This window comes from Archocentrus centrarchus, chromosome 4, assembly GCF_007364275.1.
Source record: "Archocentrus centrarchus isolate MPI-CPG fArcCen1 chromosome 4, fArcCen1, whole genome shotgun sequence".
In the NCBI taxonomy this organism is placed as follows: Eukaryota; Metazoa; Chordata; class Actinopteri; order Cichliformes; family Cichlidae; genus Archocentrus; species Archocentrus centrarchus.
In genome coordinates, this window is record NC_044349.1 from 22,902,574 (window position 1) to 22,922,557 (window position 19,984).

General features: G+C 40.4%; 1 protein-coding gene across 1 annotated transcript; it reads left to right on the forward strand.

Moving 5' to 3' along the window:
- Positions 1–430: 430 nt before the first annotated feature.
- Positions 431–17,329, forward strand: LOC115778875 (fibrillin-3). Its single transcript, XM_030727235.1, has 23 exons — positions 431–744; positions 1,191–1,329; positions 1,423–1,486; positions 1,761–1,934; positions 2,388–2,513; positions 2,641–2,781; positions 2,957–3,082; positions 3,360–3,392; positions 4,073–4,195; positions 4,371–4,493; positions 4,608–4,730; positions 6,134–6,256; positions 6,613–6,735; positions 7,104–7,229; positions 8,614–8,742; positions 8,853–8,945; positions 9,132–9,227; positions 9,579–9,674; positions 9,930–10,025; positions 14,579–14,680; positions 14,768–14,873; positions 16,129–16,245; positions 16,572–17,329. Exons 1-23 carry the CDS (start codon positions 431–433, stop codon positions 16,648–16,650), a joined length of 2,772 nt encoding a protein of 923 aa, XP_030583095.1. The 3' UTR covers positions 16,651–17,329.
- Positions 17,330–19,984: the final 2,655 nt, after the last annotated feature.

Below are 19,984 nucleotides of genomic sequence, written 5' to 3' on the forward strand. Positions count from 1 at the left end.
AAATTCAGAGAAGTGATTTGTCAGTTGCCCCCCCCACTCGACTTCCTGAAGGAAAAGGTTACAAAAAAAAAAAAAAACTACTTTGCCACATTCTGCTGTTATGCAGGATGCAGTAATAACCCATGTGGAAGGGCCCTGTAGGGGGTATTTCTTGCAGTTAAAAGCCAAATGATTAGGCCCCTTGCCCACAATTCCACTACTTACTTTAAATAGTGTAGCTCCTACTTATTCGTGATTCACGGTTAGAACAGTTTCTAGAAGCAGTTGATATTTACAGAAAGTGGGCTGTGAGGGTTGTAAACCTCAAAGAGATTTTATATTTAGCTCTCATCAGTTTGATTCTACTTTGGCACGTTTGTATGAAGTGTCTAGTGGAGCTGAGTGAATTTTTGACCTCCTTTGACCACCTCCTGGCTCGTTTCTGACATTCATGCCAGGGTTCAAAGCGGGGGCAGCTAGACGCACCCTCCAGGCCTGCTTTTTGCTGCCTATTTGCGGTAGTTTGGGATTTGTGGAATGGGAAGTGCGGAGCTCCGGGACAGGATGTGGAGTTACTGCAGGATCGTACACCCTCACCCCCCACGCCCCGACTCTTGACAGAGCTGGCGTGCGCCTGCATGAGCGCGTCGTCGGGAGAAGTGAGAAGAGAATCGCTTTGTGGCATCTGCAAGACTCTCCTATCTGTATCTGTATCTCCGTACCAGTGACCCAGAGCCCTCTACGTAAGAGTAAATCTAAACCCAGGTACGTCAGTTTATGCGGCTTATGCGCAGCTTTTGTTTCGCACCAATGTACAGAAATAGTCTCGCAGTTGTTTTTAACTTCTATTAGCTGTTCTCATAAACTATTTATGGATTAAAAAAAACAAAACAAGACAAAATAAAAAACTGCAGAGTCTCATCTTTTCAGTTAGGCAAATTTCAGTGTTGGTGAAACTGTAGTTGCTGTAAGTCTCTTTGTTCGGTGCAGACAGCCCTGGGGGTTAACTTAATAACAGAGTGCTGTTTTCTCCCCCTGTTGTTGTTTTGCCTGCCCAGACATGTGTTATGTGGCTGTGTGCCTCTGTGATCTCGATATAAAAGTTAGCACCTTTGCAGTAACTGAAATGCTCTCAGTCATTTTATCCACTATTAAACTCTGGTTTGTTGACGGCTGAGTAATCTCATCTTCTCCTCTTCATCTCCACACAGATTCAGGCTGATGGCTCACCTCTGGATTCTCCTGTCAGCGGGCCTGCTGATGGTGTCGGTGGCTGAGCCTCTGAGCAGCCCTGAGGAAAATGAAAACGAAGTACTACAACACACCGAGACAGAGTTCACCAAGAACCAGGCGAGTGGCTTAGGAAAGCTTCACTTCAAGATGTTAGTCTGATGGCACCAGACTATAAATAAGTCTCAGTTTGTTGCATTTTTCCTGTTGTAGAACCAGGAGAATGAGAGTGCAGTCAGAAATGTCAGTGAACCAGCAAGCCACACAGCTACCACATGTGAGTCCATCCATCCATACTGTTCCGCTTATCCTTGCCAGGGTTTTATTTATTTATTTTTACTTTTGTTGTGATTTTTTTCCTCTCATTTTTGTATTTTTGATATTTCATTGTGTATTTTCTTGTGTTATTTTTTTCCACGTGCTTTGTTTTTGCTGTTGTGTTTTTGGTATCACTGTTGTGCTTCGTCTTACAATTTGGTGTTTTGGACCTCCTTTCAGCTTGTGCTTTGGTTTCCTCTAAAAATACTCCCTCTTTTTCTTTACATTAGCAGCTCCTTTGACTACCACAACTTCCCCAAACTCTAGCCTTGCTCCACAGTGTCCCGGAAACCAGCGGATGCAGGAGAGCAGCAATGTCTGCGGCTGTCCATCCATCATGGTAAAAGATGGTGACGACTGTATTTGCCCCGAGGGCTTCACCCTGGAAGGAGCAGGCCAGTGTAAAGGTGAGAAGTTTTCAAAACTGGAAAAGTGCTGTTTGTGAAATCAGAACGCCACTAAAAATATTACTGCATTAAGTTTGAAGAAAGCCACATGAGCTCACCTTTGCACTGTATAAAATTTACAAGAATGCAGCACAGCATAAAGTACATTAGATTAGATGAGTCCAGTGAGTAAAATGGCACACAAGCTTGTTTACACTGGAAAATGTTGACTCCATGTCAAAGCTGTGTTTAAACTGTGAACATGCTGCGCTAAGTTTGCACGAGTGACGAGAAACAGGCTACCAGTCGATTCAACTGCAGTATAATTTATTTACAAAAATTATGCATTTAATATTTCAGCGCTGAGTATATGTATTATTCATATATATTTTTTGACAGCTTGAGAGCAGTGTGTGTTTGATGTATAACGGCAGGTGTCTGCGTTAGGTTAAGCATATTATCTCTGTTGGACAGATGTTGATGAGTGTGAAGGAGAGAGACCAAGGCCATGTGGTTTTCATGCCAGCTGCACTAATACCCCAGGCTCTTACTCATGTAGCTGTCTCCGTGGTTACCTGATGGGCTCTGAGGGGTGCCAGGGTTCGTCATCCTCTGTGTGTGTGTGTGTGTGTGTTAAAAAAACTCAGTGTGACGCAGGTTTACAGAAATTTTTCACAGAACCTCTTTAGTACGATCATAATACATGTGTTTCTTATGGGTCTCGCAGATATTGATGAGTGCATGCTTGCTGCTGTGACAGGCCTGCAAGCCTGTCAAGGTGAGGCTGAATGCAAAAACACACCTGGCTCCTTCACCTGTTTGTGCCCTGAGGGATACGTAATGGCTATAAATGGGCAAAGCTGTGTAGGTGAGGTTAATGTTGAAGTCTGGCGTGCATGATGATGAAATATGCATGTGCATCCAAATGTAAAACAGCATAAAATACAGGCTGAGACACGACATCATAACCCCGAATAATGTAATCTGTTAAACTTGGCCATTTAATTTTTCCATTTAAAGTTGTTGGTTTTGCTCCTCTGTAGATGTGGATGAGTGCAGCTTTGAGGAGCAGTGTCGCCGCGAGCTGGGAAATGTGTGCATTAATACTCCTGGCAGCTTTTCGTGCCAGTGCCAGCTGGGATTCAGAGCAGAGGCCCCTGCCTGTGTTGGTAAATCATTAAACATCACCACAACTGAAAAAGGCTGATGTCCAGATTTGATGTGGTGTTTTGAATTTTTAACATACTTCACTTGAGTTTCTGCAAAGTAAGGAGTTTGTCTGATGGGAAAAAGCAGCTTTGCAGTAATATATAGCTTCAGTCTGCTGCTTTGGTGTTCTCCTGTCCCTCTTTCACCCTTCCTTTAATGGCTAATTTCCTCTTTTTTTCCTGTAAAATATTCTGTTCACTTTCTTTTTGATTTCTTTGGGCTTCTGGTCCTTCATAGGTCCTGTGTGTCCAGACTACTCTGTCTGTCAAGGTAAGGTGTGCTTTCTGTGCTTAACACATTCTGCATGCTTTCCATTGCTTAAATTTTCAAGGTAACATCTGTACTGTGTTTGAAAATGATTAGGTGCCTGGGTTTTGCAACAACTGCCAGAAAATAACAATGTTAAATGGACTAAATGGGAATAAAAAGGAAATGATCTATTAATGCAGCTTCCCAAAGTGGCTCAGTGACAGATATTTAAAACAGTTTAAAACATGGATGCTGACATGAAAATGACTTTGTACCTTTGTTACTTGCCAGTAGGTCAAGGGAGTGCTTTCCAGCGATGATATTTACTTTTTTTAATTTTTTTTTTTTTTTTTAGATAGTAAAAAGTTTTAACTGTAAATTGTAAAGTAAAGTAAAATTTTATTTATATAGCACTTTTCTAGATAAAATCACAAAGTGCTTTACAGCATTTAAAAGAAAACAATAATACACAATAAAACACACACAAACCACTAGTTAAAAGCAAGCCTGTACAAATGAGTCTTGAGCTGTTCTTTAAATGATTCAATAGAGTCCACAGATCTCAGGTGTGATGGTAGTGCATTCCACAATTTAGGAGCTGCAACCTCGAAAGCACAGTTGTGTCAGTAATACATAGAAGAACAAGTCGTGTGTTGTACCCAGATGTCAGTATATTATTCTGTCCTTTATCACTGTCCCAGATGTGGATGAATGTATAGAAAATCCTGCGGTGTGTGATGGTCAGGGCATATGTGAGAACACGCTTGGGAGCTACAAGTGTGTTTGTCGACCAGGTTACCGGGGAAACGGCACACACTGTGAAGGTAAGCAATTAGTGCTGACGTCCCTCCGTGGAAAACTCTGTTTCCTGTGGACGGGGTCAGCTTCCTTGTGTGCGCGTGTTTTAATGCTTGCTGTTATCCCTTCCATTAAAATTATCCCAAGTGGTAGTATAATGTTTATTGAATAGAAATTAACTAACTCACTGTCTGTCTCCAGATGAGAATGAGTGTGTGTCCGGTGGTCACACGTGTGACACCAACGCTCGGTGCGGTAACATCATCGGGTCGTATTTCTGTCAGTGTTACCAGGGCTTCAACGGAGATGGACACTCTTGTTTCGGTGGGTCAGGGGTGCACGTGATTGTTTTTCCCCACTTATGACAGGCGAACATTACTTTCTTTGTACAAGCATTGCATGTGCATACCAGTTCTTCAGGACAGTTTTTGTTTGCAGACATTGACGAGTGCATTGTGAACAACGGCCACTGTGAACACAACTGCACCAATGAGCCAGGAAGTTATAGCTGCCAGTGTGCCTCGGGTTACCAGCTGGGCCAGGATGGACGCAGCTGCGCAGGTAAAAGACTGGTCGTAGTAGGATGTTAAGTTCATACCAACAGCAAACATGAGTTTTTCTTATGTTGTTCATTTTTTGAAAAGTAGTTTGACATTTTAGAAAATAGGCTGATTAATTTTTCCTTAACAGTTGTATAACTTTCATTGTTTTGAAATGTGTTCTATAAATAATTGTATTAGACTCTTCTGTGGTTCTAGTAAAAAGTAATTACACTCTTACTGTCTCCATAGGAATCATAAGGGTAAATACTAGCTACGTCCTGCTAGTGAAATGCCCTTTAAGAGATGTTGGGCTATAATGCACAGTGCCATATTTGGTGAAAACCAAACACAGCATATTATCACAAATAGCTTATACCAGCTGTCAAGCACAGTGGTGGAAGGGCGATGATTTGTGCTTCTGCAAGGTGCCTCAAGACCTATATACCAAAGTATTCTAGAGTCAAATGTGAGGCCATCTGTCCAACAGCTAAAGCTTGCCCCAAATTGGGTTATGAAACAACACAGTGCACCAGCAAATCTGCAATAGAATGAAAAAGAATTGAATCAAGGTGTTGCAATGAGCCAGTCAAAGTCCAGCCCTCAACCTGATTGAAATGCTGTGGTGGGACCTTAAGAGAGCTGTGCATAGAGCAGTAACCCTCAATGAACTGAAGCAACATTGTAAAGAAGAGTGGGCCAAAATTCTTTCTCAACAATGTGAGAGACTGATAAAGTCATACAGAAATTGATTTGTTACAACAGCAGCAATTAACACTAATATAAGGACACAATATAAATACTATATACTATATAAATGCTTTCCGTTTTGTTAGAAAGTTAGTATTGTTAGGAGTCAAGGACACACACACAGCACATGTAGGTGAGAAACACAAAATCTAAACAATGAATTGTCCCAGACACCTTTAAATTGCTTTTTTGTTAATGAGTGACGTAAAACAAATCGCAGTCCAAAATGTGCTGCAGATGTGTCACCTCCACCGTACTGGCCAAAAAGAAGTCACACTACAGTCTTTAAAATGTTATTGTCCTCCTGTAGTAACACAGTAACAGTAACTAATCAAAATTACACATGAACACTGTTACTGTGTTTCTTCTTTCAAACTGTAATCCCAAATTTGCACTAACATGGAGAGGAGGCTCTAAGGTCAAGTCATTGTACAGCTAGTCAACAGAGGGCAGCAAAGATCATCTCTCCCTGGGCTTGTGTGTCATGCGTAAAAGACAGAGCCTTGATTCAGTCAATCTGCACTCACCTGGTATTCCAGGTTTGTGTAATTTTATGGATTTTGTGAATAGAATGATTTCAGATGTTTAATTCAAATCTAAATGAGTCCTTGTGCAGAATGTATTTCATGTTTTGCCATGACACGGGAGTAATCTAAATGCCTCTGATCTCTCCAGATGTGGATGAGTGTGTGGCATTAAATGGGACCTGCAAGCACATTTGCATCAATACTCAGGGCTCTTTCTACTGCTCCTGCAGACCCGGCTACCAGCTGCACATTGATGGCCACACCTGCGTGGGTCAGTCACTCTGAAACACTCACTACTGTTTACCCAATAATTTTCAGTCATTTAAACATGCTAAGCATCAGTAGTAATCTACCATGAATATGGCTTATCTCTCGCTAATTATTTTGGTGCATGTGTTTCTGGTTTCTGTGCATGTGCATCTTTTCTGCTCAGACATTCAGGAAGTGGATGTCCTGAGGGCACATTTTGGAGAGTTAGTGAGATGAGAAGTCCAGACTGTTTGGAATTTGTTACAGTAAAAGCACAAGAGAGAGATGTCCAAAAATGTTTATGATCTGTGTGTGTGTGTGTGTGTGTGTGTGTGTGTGTGTGTGTGTGTGTGTGTGTGTGTGTGTGTGTGTGTGTAGACATTGATGAATGTAAACTCCAGAATGGCGGCTGTTCCCACACCTGCACTAATTCTCCAGGGGGACACACTTGCCACTGCCCCCCTCCTCTGTTGTTAGACATAGACAACCTCACCTGCAGCAGTGAGTTACTCATAACAGAACTGACTTTACAGCGGTTTGTGTGCAAAAACATATATTCATGACAAAGTATTTTTTTTAAAAAAAACACACATCTTTCAAATCTGAAAAAAAAAAAAATCTTCAGAACGATGGTCATGCCCTTAAGAACTCTGTCCCGGGAATTTTTCATGGATTTTTCAAATCTCTCAATGTGATATGACACAGTTAAACATCTTGTTTCTTCTGATCAGCAGTCCAAAAGCTAAAAATGCTGTCACAATTTCGAAAGTGGAATAGTGAGTCCACTGATTTTACAAGTCTGCTAATGAGCCTCTTTAGTGTTCAGTATTTATACACCAAGGTAAAATAATTTTTTTCCACTTGAAAAGATGCTACATCCTGTAAACTGAGAAACGGCGGTTGCGACCACACGTGCACTGTGAGGGCTGAGGGCCGTGTTCAGTGCAGCTGTCGAGCTGGCTGGCAACTGGGCAAAGACACGAGGAGCTGTGCTGGTGAGACTTCATTTTCACTGCCAGCACTTTCATTAATACATTACTCTTTGTTGGCTCTTGTACAGCTTCAAAGTTTTGCTCTGTAAATGAAGCTGATTATTTTTCTGTGTATCTTTGTCTTCTTTGTTTTATAATATAGCTAATGCCATGTTAGTATGAGTGCAACAAACTCTGACAGGCTCTTTCATTTTAATGACACATAATATCAAAATAATCAGTAAAATGATTTTACCATCTCATGAAACCAGCAGAAATACACTCACCGGCCACTTTATTGGGTACACCTGTTCAACTGCTCAGTAATGCAAATAAATCTAAATGCATCTAAGCATTTGGACATGGTCCTGGTAGAAAGATCATCTTTGAACATGGAAGGTTCTTGAACACTAAGTTCAAATGGCCTCCACAGTCATCAGATCTCAGTCCAATAAAGCACCTCTGGGATGTGGTGGATCTTGTCATCTTACTTGTGGGTATCCAGAGTGAAAGCTTCAGAGGGATCTGAGGTGAGCAGGCAGGATTCCAGTTAGGCAGTGAGTGCTGCAGTAGAGAGTGGACAGGCAGGTGAGTCCTTCCAAAGCTGAATTATTCCAGAGGTGAGCTTACCGAGGCAGACAGGTTTCTTTGACAGGTCACAAACAGAGAACTAAGAAGCAGGCAGAAATTCTGAGTTAGCAAACAAGCAGTATTCACATGGGGAAACCCAAGAGGACCTGGTGATTACCATAGCAGCTAATGAACTGGCAACTGCTTCACCATCACCAAGAAGATGAGCAAATTAGGAGCAAGTGTGAGAAGGACTAGCCATGACAGACGACTCTGCCCGGAGGAAGGATCAGCAAAGGGGCTACCCGGCACTCCACCTGTGACTCAGAGAAAGAGACTCAAAAAGGAAAGTGTGAAAACACAACACAGAACAATATCCTGACCAGACCAGGACATGAGGAACATTTCAAGTCAAGTCAAAGTTCTTTCCAGCACCTTGTTGAATCTATAACATGAAGAATTAAGCAAAAGGGGTCCAATCTGGTACTAGCAAGGTGTAACTAAAAATGGCCAATGAGTGGAGATTCTCCAAATGGCATTTTGAAACATTTATTGCTACACTCTTAAAGATTTAAAAAAAAAAAAAGAAAAGAAAACAGTAAAAGGGCAACTTCCCATTCGTGCTGCAGTTTCCATGTGAATTTTTTCCATGAAGGTGTTCATGAAAAAGGAAAAGTGGAAATTTGATATTTTGAGTCTGTTACGAACTAATAACTAATAATAACTTTTTTTTGAACAAACACACTGGTAAGCATGCCTTGTCATTTAGCCAACAAGAAATTTACCAACTGTTACATGGGTTTAATGTTTAATTGCCCCCTCTGTCTTCTGTCATGAGATGTGAACGAGTGTGAGGACTTCACTAACGGAGGCTGCGAGCAGCTCTGTGTGAACCGTCCTGGTGGGTTTAACTGCACCTGTAAGAAGGGCTATGAAATTAGAAAAGATGACCCCACCAAGTGCCAGCGTGAGTCAAATATCATACATCTTCTATAGTGATCAGGATTTTTTTTTTTGGTAAAAATAAATGTATTCCAATTCCATAACTTATTTTTATTAGCCTCTCTGCCTTTCCAGCTGTGTGTGACCCCCCTTGTCAGAACTATGGAGTGTGTGTTGCCCCGAACATTTGTGACTGTCCTCCAGGCTATCCTGGTGTAGGCTGCTCAGGTACAATACATGTCACACATACTATTTGCAATCAAATAAAAATGTTTAAGATTTCCCAGTGTGCAGATTCCATTAATGTCCATTTGTGTCTGATTTTCTTTTTTTGTGTGCTTTTCAGTGTCATTCGTGGTTAGTATATTTAAATGCATAAAAGGGTGTTATATCCCTGCTGGTTATATGTTTCAGCCATGTGCTCCCCACCATGTGCTCATGGAGGTACCTGTATGCGCTGGAACAAATGTTTGTGTCTTCCTGGATGGACAGGAGCAGGCTGCCACACAGGTACACTGTCTTTGGAGACCAATAACCACTGCCACTTAGGTAGGGCATAATATGACTATGAAGAGAGAGGACAGGTATTACTTTAAATAGAGCAGATGGTGAATAAAGTAGTGCTGTTTACATCAGTTTGTCACCAGGCAAATACCCAGCAAAATGCTTTCATAAGATGTTCTGCTCTCACCTAAGACTGAGTAACTCCTACTGTACATAGCTCCATGCATGTATGAATACATGTGCACAGGTGCTGTCCACATGCTGCTATCATTCCAATTTAGGTGATTTTAAAATCAACAAAAAAAAACCTATAATTTTTTGCTTTGACTTTTCTTCATGTCTCTTACCTTATTTCAGCTGTGTGTGAGTTACCTTGTGCTAATGGAGGCCGCTGTGTGGAGCCTGATACTTGCCAGTGTCCCTCTGACTATACCGGCCCCCAGTGCCTCTTGCGTGAGTAACATAATACAGTCAGTTCTGCCAGGTAGGTGTAGGTGCCACTGAAGTTAACCTATCAGAATGCACATTCCATCTACACACCTCCACGTCTGCTAGCGAAAGTTTCTGGTAAAATATGGGTTACACAATAACAGAAAAACAACAAAAAAGCTAATATAAAATCTTTGGACGGCTATGCTACGACCAAGTGTTCCTTTTTCTTTTTTTTTCCTGCATAGACTGCATGTTGTTGTTGTGTGTGTTTTGCAGCCCTGTGTACTCCTGCCTGTCAAAATGGGGGAAGATGTGTGGATGTCAACAAATGCACATGTGTTAGTGGATGGCAAGGAGCTCGATGCCAGATAGGTGAGATTAATCATGTTCTGTCACTGCATCTCTGTGCAGCATTTAAACTTCTGGGATAATGATCTCGTCAGTTAAGTAGCACAATGCACACAGGACCTTAGACCTACACCTCAGACATTGAGGGCTAGTTTTGTTTTTTTTTTTAAAGGGGGAGGGGGGGGGGGGGGGCAGTACTCATGTTACATATTGATAACACGAAAGCCTATAACTCTATGCCACACACATGGATCCTGGAATGCCTAGACCTATACAAGATTAACCAGAACCTAGGAGCCTTTATCAAGAACTCAGTGGGAATGTGGAGAACAACACTAGAGGCCAACTTCAAGCCAATTGCACAAGTCACCATCAAGTTTGTGATTTACCAAGGAGATGCTCTGTCCCCACTGCTGTTCTGCATAGGCCTGAATCCCCTCAACCAGTTCATCGAGACTGGCAACGGATACCGACTACGAAATGGAGCAACCATCAGCCACCTCCTGTACATGGATGACATCAAGCTGTATGCCAGGAGTGAACGAGATATTCATTCACTGATCCACACCACATGGATCTATAGCAATAGTATTGGAATATCATTTGGACTGTGTAGTCGAATGTAATAAAGAGAAGGAAGGCAGTCAGAACTGATGGGATTGCACTACCAGAAGGTAACATTGCAGATATTGAGGACAGCTACAAATATCTTGGAATCCCACAGGCAAATAGGAATGATGAAGAGACTGGTATACAGGAACATCTGTGCCAAGTATGACTTGGAAGTCCTGAGGTCAAAATGGGACTTCCAGATACAGACAGATAAACTTGTGATGGCCAGACAGTTTGTGCACCAGACAGTTTGTCTGGTGGACAAACACAGGAAGAGAGCTGTAGTGATAGATGTTTCAATACCAAGTGATGGCAACATCAAGAAGAAAGAACATGAAAAGTTTGATAAATACCAAGGGCTCAGAGAAGAGCTAGGATGTGGAAGGTGAAGGTAACAGTGGTCCCTGTGATAATCGGAACACTCTGGGCAGTTACCCCCAAACTGAGAGAGATCCAGCAGATTCCGGGAACGACACTGGAGATTTCTGTCGAGAAGAGTGCAGTCCTGGGAACAGCTAAGATATTGTGCAGGACCGTCAAGCTCCCAGGCCTCTGGTAGAGGACCTGAGCTTGGAGGACAAAAAGACTGCCTGCAATGGTTTTCTGTGATCAATCTGGTCTTAGAGTCTTGAGTGATTGCTCTATCTACCAGTAGCTGGTGTTTTGCTCCCCTGATATCTCTGCCAATTCCTTTCTGGGCCCTGCTCATGCATTGTGCCATGTGCCTGCTCATCTTAGCTGCTATGATGCCTAACAGGAGTTTTCATGTTGTACTGAGGCAGGTTATTGGCCAGCAGTTGGATGGGATTGGTCCCTTCTCGGATGAGGACCATCCGGTCATTCTGGGTGTGTCTTAGCCTCTAGCAGCTGGTTCATTTGTGTTGCCAGGCGCTCAAGGAGTGCAGTTATCTTCTTTAGCCAGTAGGTGTGAATCATGCCAGAGCCTGGTGCCGTCCAGCTCTTCATATGTGAGACTGTTTCTTCAATGTCTGCCACTGTGATGGTCACTGGAGCCTGTTCAGGGAGGTTGCTGTGGTCTGCTCTTAGATCCACTAGCCACTGAGCAGTGTGTGTGTGTGTGTGTGTGTGTGTGTGTGTGTATTTTCCATATGCTCTTCCAGTATTGCTCCATCTACAGCCTTGGTGGGGGTGCTTGTTCTCATATTGTTCCCCTGAGGATACTTCATGTAGTCTTGGTAGTCAGCTTCAAGGGGTCCACGCGTCCATCTTAGCCATGATCTTATCTTTCAGATCAGCTGCTCTGGCATTCAGCATACTGGTTGTTAGCATTACTGGGACTTGGTACCAATCTCGGATTGTGGGGATGATGATATCTCCCCCTGTCTCCTGACCTGTCGTCCTGGCTCCCCCTTGCTGTAGCATTTGTGTTGTACCTCGTCAATCTGCTTTTTTCAAATGTTGGAACACTGAACTACGAGTTGTTTCGATGTCAGTCTGGACAGTCTGGATGTTGGGTGTCAAAGAATCCATAGGAATCCATAGGATTCTGGTATTATATGTGTAGTAGCATTCCAGCTGCCTGATATATAAACTCATATGTATATATATATATATATATATATATATATATGTATGTGTGTGTGTCTTTGGTTTACTTTTCCCCTTTTTTATTGGCTTCCAGCTCCCTCTGTGCAGTGAGTTTGATTTACTCTCATGCAGCAGGAGGCTTTATCTTGCTAAAGGTGCTAAGGCCTTCTAAGTGTGATATTGGATGTGAAATTGGATGTTGCCACCTACGGATGCTACACGGCTTCCCTTGGTTTCTTCTTCTCCTTGCTGTTTTTTTCTCCCATTGTTGCACTATTCTGCTATTATTATTAATTATTATTATTATTATTATTATTATTATTGATTTCCTAATGAGACTAAGATATAAAATCGTTACCCTAGTGTGCTTGTGAGTGGTGTTATCCATACATTAATATCAGACAAAAATTACTTAATAGACTTTAAATTGTATGTTTATAGCCACATCTCAATCATTTATATATTTGTGGACTATCTCTTTTAATTTGAAATCAGACACTGGCAAATGTGTAGTCTGTAATGTGATGATATATATATATATATATATATATATATATATATATATATATATATATATATATATATACACATACAGCCTGCTATGCTATGCTAAATATTTGCTTGCAGCCACTAAAGGCTGTGCACACTGAACAAGCTGCTTGCACTCAATGTTTTTTGCTGACTAATGAACATGAAATCATAAAACAATTATTTGACTGCACTGCTAATGTTTTTAAACAAAAATTGGGTTCTGTCAGTGAATGGGGCATTTAGATGTGCTAGAGAGCAGTGAAAAGCTACTTTAGGAGAGGGACCCAAAGATATGGCCCTTACAACAACGGGAATAATCCCATACCACTTTCCAAATAAATGAACAGTCACAGGGGCAATGACTGTGGTCATGCAGGCTTACTGTCAGCCAGAATTATGCGGGTCTTTTACTCGATGCACTGAGGTGTCTGTCACTAAACTTAGTTTATCTCCTCTGTGATTCATTTGAATGCTCTGCTCCGCTGTGAAAGAGACAAAATGCAACAACAGGCACATGTTCCGCAAAAGTGTCCAGCCAACTACTGCAGTATTTATTTATAGATGCAAAAACTGCATATGATGTCAGGTAGTAGAGAATTAACACGGCGTTAGTGTTCAATCTGTTTTCGCACTTGAAAAGGCTCATTTTGTTTTTATTTCATATATATATATATATATATATATATATATATATATATATATATATATACATACACACACTCTTTATTTGTTTATTACTGATATTGGTATGATACAGTTCACCTATACTGGAGCTCACAGGCAGAGAAGAAGTGACAGAAGTAATTCATAGTTCATTGTTAAGTGGCTTAAAAAAAGGACTAAATTGAAAATGAATGTAAAAGCAGATGTACAAAGAACAACTCTGAAAGACCTTCATAAAACCTGGATAACACTTTAAAAATTACATTAGGTGAAAGTTTGACTTCTCCTATGAAAAATATAACAAAATGATTTTGGCTCAAGACTTTTCCACAACATTAAAGTTTAAAGAAATTTATAGCATAAATCAAAATATGAAATTGTAACCTGACAGAAAAAATGTATGACATCAGAACAAACAAAAATCTTTTTCCCAGTGTCAGCCATAACCTGCACATCTGCTTTTGGATGTGTAGTATGAGGAAATTTATATGCATTTTTTTTCCTTATTTCACTTTATTGTATTAAATAGAAATGGATGAACAAAGAAATATTTGCTGGGAATAGTTTTGGTGATTTGCAGTGTATCTTGCAGTGCATAATGTCTGAATGGTCAAACTGACTGTAAAGTATTATCCATCTATTTTATATTTTCAAAACATAACTTTGATTAGGTTTTTAATTGTGTGTTATATTTTAGCAGGAGAGAATATTTAAGCATAAAACCTGTCAAAACATTTGAAATTATACAAGTCCAAGTTTTTGTGAAGAAAGCGCCATCTCTTGGTGACACTCTGCAATTGACTCAAAGGGGCGCATTTATAGTGGGGAGTAGATATGACCCTGGAAAAGGAGGGGGGGGGCTCCAAAGTTTGTTTGTTTTTTTTAAACATTTTTGAAAATGTGCTGACTTTGCAGGCTGTTTAATACAATTTTAATACCAAATGTTTTTAAGTGGAAAGGGAATTACTCCCCTCTGGTCATGGTTACATATTCACTCCTGCAATAAAACACAGAATAAGTTGCTTAACTACAAGGTAAACATTGTCCAGCCTTTTGTTCTTAACACTGCGGTTGATAAATTATCTTCTGCTCATTGTGTAATTTGTCCAATTGCTCTGCTTTAGTTTATCTCCAAATTCCAAGTTTATGATAAGACTAAATGTGTTGTAAAGGTGAGCTGTGTATAATTGGATTATTGCATTCCTGTTTTTCATCTTCATCAGAGCCTGTGCATTGCCAGAAACCTTGTAAAAACGGTGGCGCGTGTGTGGGCCTCAACCGGTGCCGCTGTACCACAGGTTTTACTGGAGATCTCTGTGAACAGGGTTGGTCCATAAGTGTAGAATAATGTTTACATGTACATTATGTGTACAAAAGACCATTCTGAATCTTGCTGTGTGTTGTGTCTGCAGCGGTGACCACTCCCTGTGTGCCACCCTGTCAACACGGAGCCATGTGCAGCCCTCACAACACCTGTACCTGTCCAGAGGGCACTGCAGGCCTGCGCTGTGAGAGACTGTGAGTATCACTCACTCCTACAGCAGTCATAGATAACACAACTAGCCCGATCATTTCATGTGCGGTGTTTTGGGTTAAAGTACATAGCAATCCCTACAGTGTTAGATGTAGCACTGTACTGGAAAATATGTGAAAATTGTTCACTTTGCTGTTACAAATGGAAAAGTTAAGTTTTCACATTAGCAGCAGACTAGTAAACTTACATGTTCTAAAACTAATATAGTGATTATGTATTACCATGAAAAGCCTTTGTCATTTATTTGTTTGTACTGATAATAAAGGATCTGAAAATGTTGTGGACCACTTGTGAATGCAAGGTTTTTGGTCGAGTCTTTGTTCTAAAACAAGAATGTACGACAAAACTAGGCATGTGAAAAAGAAGGTTTTTGCCAGACTCAGACTCAGTGTCAGTGTCAGTGTCATGTCAAAAACTTAGTACATCCTTTACTGCTTCCATAGGAATTAAGAGGGTAAGTAGCAGCCCGGTGCAGCTAATCAGATGCAGTTGATTAACTGATCATCAGCAAGTGTGACCACCTCTATAAAAGAAGAAGTTTTAGCAGTATGCTGGTCGTGAGTATTCATTTTGTGTTAACAAATTGGCACAGTCTTCCCAGGAGTGGATGTCTTAGCAAAATCACTGCAACGTTAGTTTCTCAGAGAAACTGCAAACAATCCCAAGAGCTACATGTCAGACTCGACAGGCCCCAGTTAGCATGTTAAATGTTAAAATTCATGACAATACAATGAAAAAAAAAGACTGAACAAGTATGGCTTGTTTGACTTGTGTTTCCAGGAGAAAGCCTCATCTTTAAAAAGAACATCACAGATTAGGTTTGCAAATTTGCATCTGAACAAACCGCAAGACTTGTGGAACAATGTCCATTGGTCAGATGAGAGCAGAGTGGAGGTGTTTGGGGAATGTTGGGGGAGAGAGAGCTATGCATAAATGAATGCTGCAAACCTCACTGAACTGAAGCAAAGTTTTGTAATGCACGGTGGGCAAAAAATCCTCCACAGCGATGTGAGAGTGATAAAGTCATACAGGAAATGATTACTTCAAGTTACTGCTGCTAAAGGTGGCTCTACAAACTGAACTGCATGTGTACCGCACAGAGTCATGTTAAAACTTTCTTTTTTGCGTGCCTGTCATACGTCAGTTTTCAAGTTTTTCAGCCTGTGGCTTTACAATTGTCATATTGTTTAAATGCTGCACCGTACTGCCACAGATGTTTTGTGTTTATGTGTGTCCTAGGACTTGCCCAGTTGTCACCACAGTGGTGAGTATGGCTCGAGGGGTGAGGAAAGCATTTAGGGAAAGTTATGTTGACCGCTGTGGACCCTTCGGAGTTCAGCTTTGTACTAAATACAGGTGAGTGGATTTTTCCTGCTGCATTCTCCAGCACTAGTTTGTGAAGTATCCGGCAGCAGTTGCAGTTTTTCTTTATCACAAGTCGATTTAGTCTCTTGTAAAAATAAATAACTTTCAAGAAATTTACTGTCAGTTATTCTTTATATAATTACTTACAGTAGGCATGTAACGATACAGTAACATACTGGGGTTTCAAATGAAGTAATGAAAGGCTAGTTGTGACTAAATATAAGATGTGCAAATTATTTTAGCATATATTGAAGGTTATGTTACAGCATGGTTTGATTAGAATACAATGACACAGTTTTGTCTGCCTTGTGTTCCAGGATAAACCAGGCACGTGTGTACCTTCAGGCCTACAGAGTTGGCTACAAAATCCATTGTCCTCAAGGGAAAGTCAGATAAGCAGTGCTGACACTGCGAAAGCTGTTTGTCACGAGAAAAGGTCACCCACTAGACAATCTTTTGGCCAACACAGGAAGGCAAGAATGGACTGATAACACAACATGTGAAATGTGGAACTAAACAGTGTTGAGGGTGTTGTAGCTTTTCTGTGATTAGTCTGACCTTAATATCAGCCTCTGTGTTGAAATGAAAATGGCACAAGTGTATCAAAGGTTTGTGTGGACTGGAATTATTGTGAAGATTCATACTGTCTATGAAATCTTATCAGTGACTGGTGAATAAAAGTGTGAGTTCACATCAAGAAATATTTGAAGGTAAACTCACGCGCACACGCTATCAAACTTACTATGTGGATGTCAGAAAAGGAGAGTTTGCCAACATTTCTGTAATCATCTCACAATCTATTTCATGTATACAAGTGTGAATGTAAGCCATATTATATTGCATATTGTATTCATTATTATTACTGGTGAAATAAGCCCCGGTTCATTGGCCACATTTACTTTGAAATTCCTGTAAAACATTAATCAGTCAAATACACAATGTTCTCGACATGAACCCAGTGGACTCCATATGTGTTTCTACACAGTTAGCTAAAACACCGCCTGTTTTTGTGTTTTGAGCAGCAATCATTTTTTTTCTCTAGATTAACAATGACAACATTTAAAGAAGCCTGAAGTGGCAAATTCTAAATAAACTATTACTTATATTACTGTTCCTTTTTTTTTTTTTTAAAGGGATGCATGTGTCTTAGTCTCCTAATTAAGCAGAACTTAAAAATTACAATTAATGACTTTATTAGGATCTCTAGGAAGTGTAGCACAGAGGGGGTTTTTTTGTTTATTTGTTTGAGGGGGCTATTAGAAAGCACAGTAAATATTAGACAGGAAAGTTGAGAGCAAGAGAGAGAGAGTGCGGGAAGAAATGCAGCAAAGGGCCTTGGATTCAGTCTTGTGGCATATGGATGCCTGTTTAACCCAGTGAGAAAAACTAGCATCTACAGAGGATCATATTTAAACAACCTTCAGAACAATTGTACTGCAATAATGCCTAGGGCTGAAAAATTAAGCCAAGGCAGTATGCCAAAAATGCAGTTCCTTCAATTTTTGGGAGGTGGCTGTGGCTCAGGAGGTAGAGCAGGTCCTAGTAATCAGGTCTGTGGTTCCATTCCTGGCTGCCCTAGTCTGCATGCCAAAGTATCTGTGGGCAAGATGTTGAACACCAAGTTCCTCCAATGTATTTATCAGTGTGAATGTTAGATAGAAAGCACTTAGATGTAGAAAAAAGTGCTTGTGTGTATGGGTGAATGCAAATGTGTTGTATAAAGTACTTTGAGTGCTCAAGTAGAAAAGTGCTATATAAGAACTAGTCTATTTAATTTAAAGCAAGTAAAACTCTTAAAAGACCTTAATCCATGTGTTAAACTCAAGGAACGTGGGCCAGATGCGGCCCGCAAGATAATTTCATATGACTATTATTAATAGCCCGCCGGTAAATAGCGCTCCCAGCACTCATACTACAAATCCTGCTACAGCTGCCGCGCAGGTCAAGACCCTGCGCTGCACCCTGTTACCTAGGTTACATTTTGCCAATAATACATTGATCAGTGGTTAGCGGATAAAAACATCGGTCAGGACTTTTTACAGTGACATTTAAGCTAGTTTGACCCCCAGAAATGGTCAAACTCAAAAGTTTGGCAGGCAAAGGACCCGTTCGCTGCCATCGGAGGTAAACCCGTGTGTCTCTTTTCTCCAACTGCGATCTGCGGGGAAAAGAGCAGATTGGTGGGACGGATGCAGGATAAGATGCAGAGGGAGACCTGCACAGGTGCTGACAGTGCATCACTGCGTCACAGACCACGAAATGCTGCGCAGCAAAGCCCTGAAGACAGAACGTGTCATAAGCACCGTAACACAGACAGGGAACTTTATAAAAGGCAAAGGTTTAAATCACCAGCAGTTTCAGTCTTTACTCGAGGAAACACCTTCTGAATTTAGTGGTTTGCCTTATCACACAGGTGCAATGAGCTGCCTGAGGAAATTGGTCAGTTCGTGCAAAGTAAGAAAGAAATGGAATAAGAGAAAAAAACTAAACTTGTTACTTGTTTCTGGAATTTTTGCTGGTATCAAAGTTTTTATCTGAAACATTAGCAAATTTTCATCAGTTAGAAATATTCAGATTTTTTCTGATATTATTCTTGAAGAAAAATACAATCTTAGATTTTATTTAATGTGTTGAGGAAAACGTTGCTGTATTCTGGCCATTTAAATTCATATTGCTGATTAAAATTGTTTCAGTTTTAGACTGTACAATAAAGTTTAATCCTGTTTGGCCGTGACTTAGACTGTGTTTTCGATTTTGGCCCATTCTGTGATTGAGTCTGACACCCCTGCCTTAAGCTATGAAAATAATATTTACAGTCTGGTTTACTGTGGTTTTGGTATCAATAGCAAACTGGGCTGACATTTGTAAGGAAAGCTGTAAATATACGAGAAAGAGAAATTTCAAACTATGGAAAAGTGTGAAGAAAGTTTATAGCGCTGATGGAAAAATATACTGTTAAAAAAAATTTAAAGGAACACTTTTTAATCAGAATATGATGTGGCATCCTTTCATTCCTAATGCGTTACCCAGCCCATATCAGTATAGATATCCAGCATTCTCAGGACCTGAGCCTGTAGGTTATACACATTTCCATATCGCATGAGATAAGAAGATAATGATCCATCATTTCACCTGCCATATTTTAAAACTGGTAGACACTTCACCAAAGTTCTCAAAATCCATATGGAAGCATCTTATTAGTTTTAGTACATTTAAAATTCAGCCTTGAGAAAATGTAGTTTTGACTTTTGATGACTGCTAGAACATGTCTTTGTGTGATCAGCTAAGAAGGATTGAATGGTAATTAAAACTGGCTTAAAAAAATCGTAATCTTTTAAATGTAAACTCAGCTACTCATTTTCAGCATTCTAAGAGGCAATTTTTCTGTGTATATTAGTGCTGCATCAAACATGAAAGTAGCAAAAGAAAAGAGCACATTGGCACTAGGTCATCTGAAGTTTGGCTATTTCTTATATCTAGTGATAGTTTACATTAATCACACCCTAAAACAAATTAGGTTTTGTATTGCTGAGCAAGAATGCTTAATCTAAGATTACTGATTAACAGTGTTTTTATGTCTTTTTTCTCCATGAAATGAGGCCAAAGTTCGGAGTAAATGCTATTTGTTTATTCAAGAGATAATAATACTGAGCTTTGCCCTCACTGGAACAATACAGTATGAATTACTGCCTACTCAGACTCCACTGTCCATCAGACGTATGCAAGACGT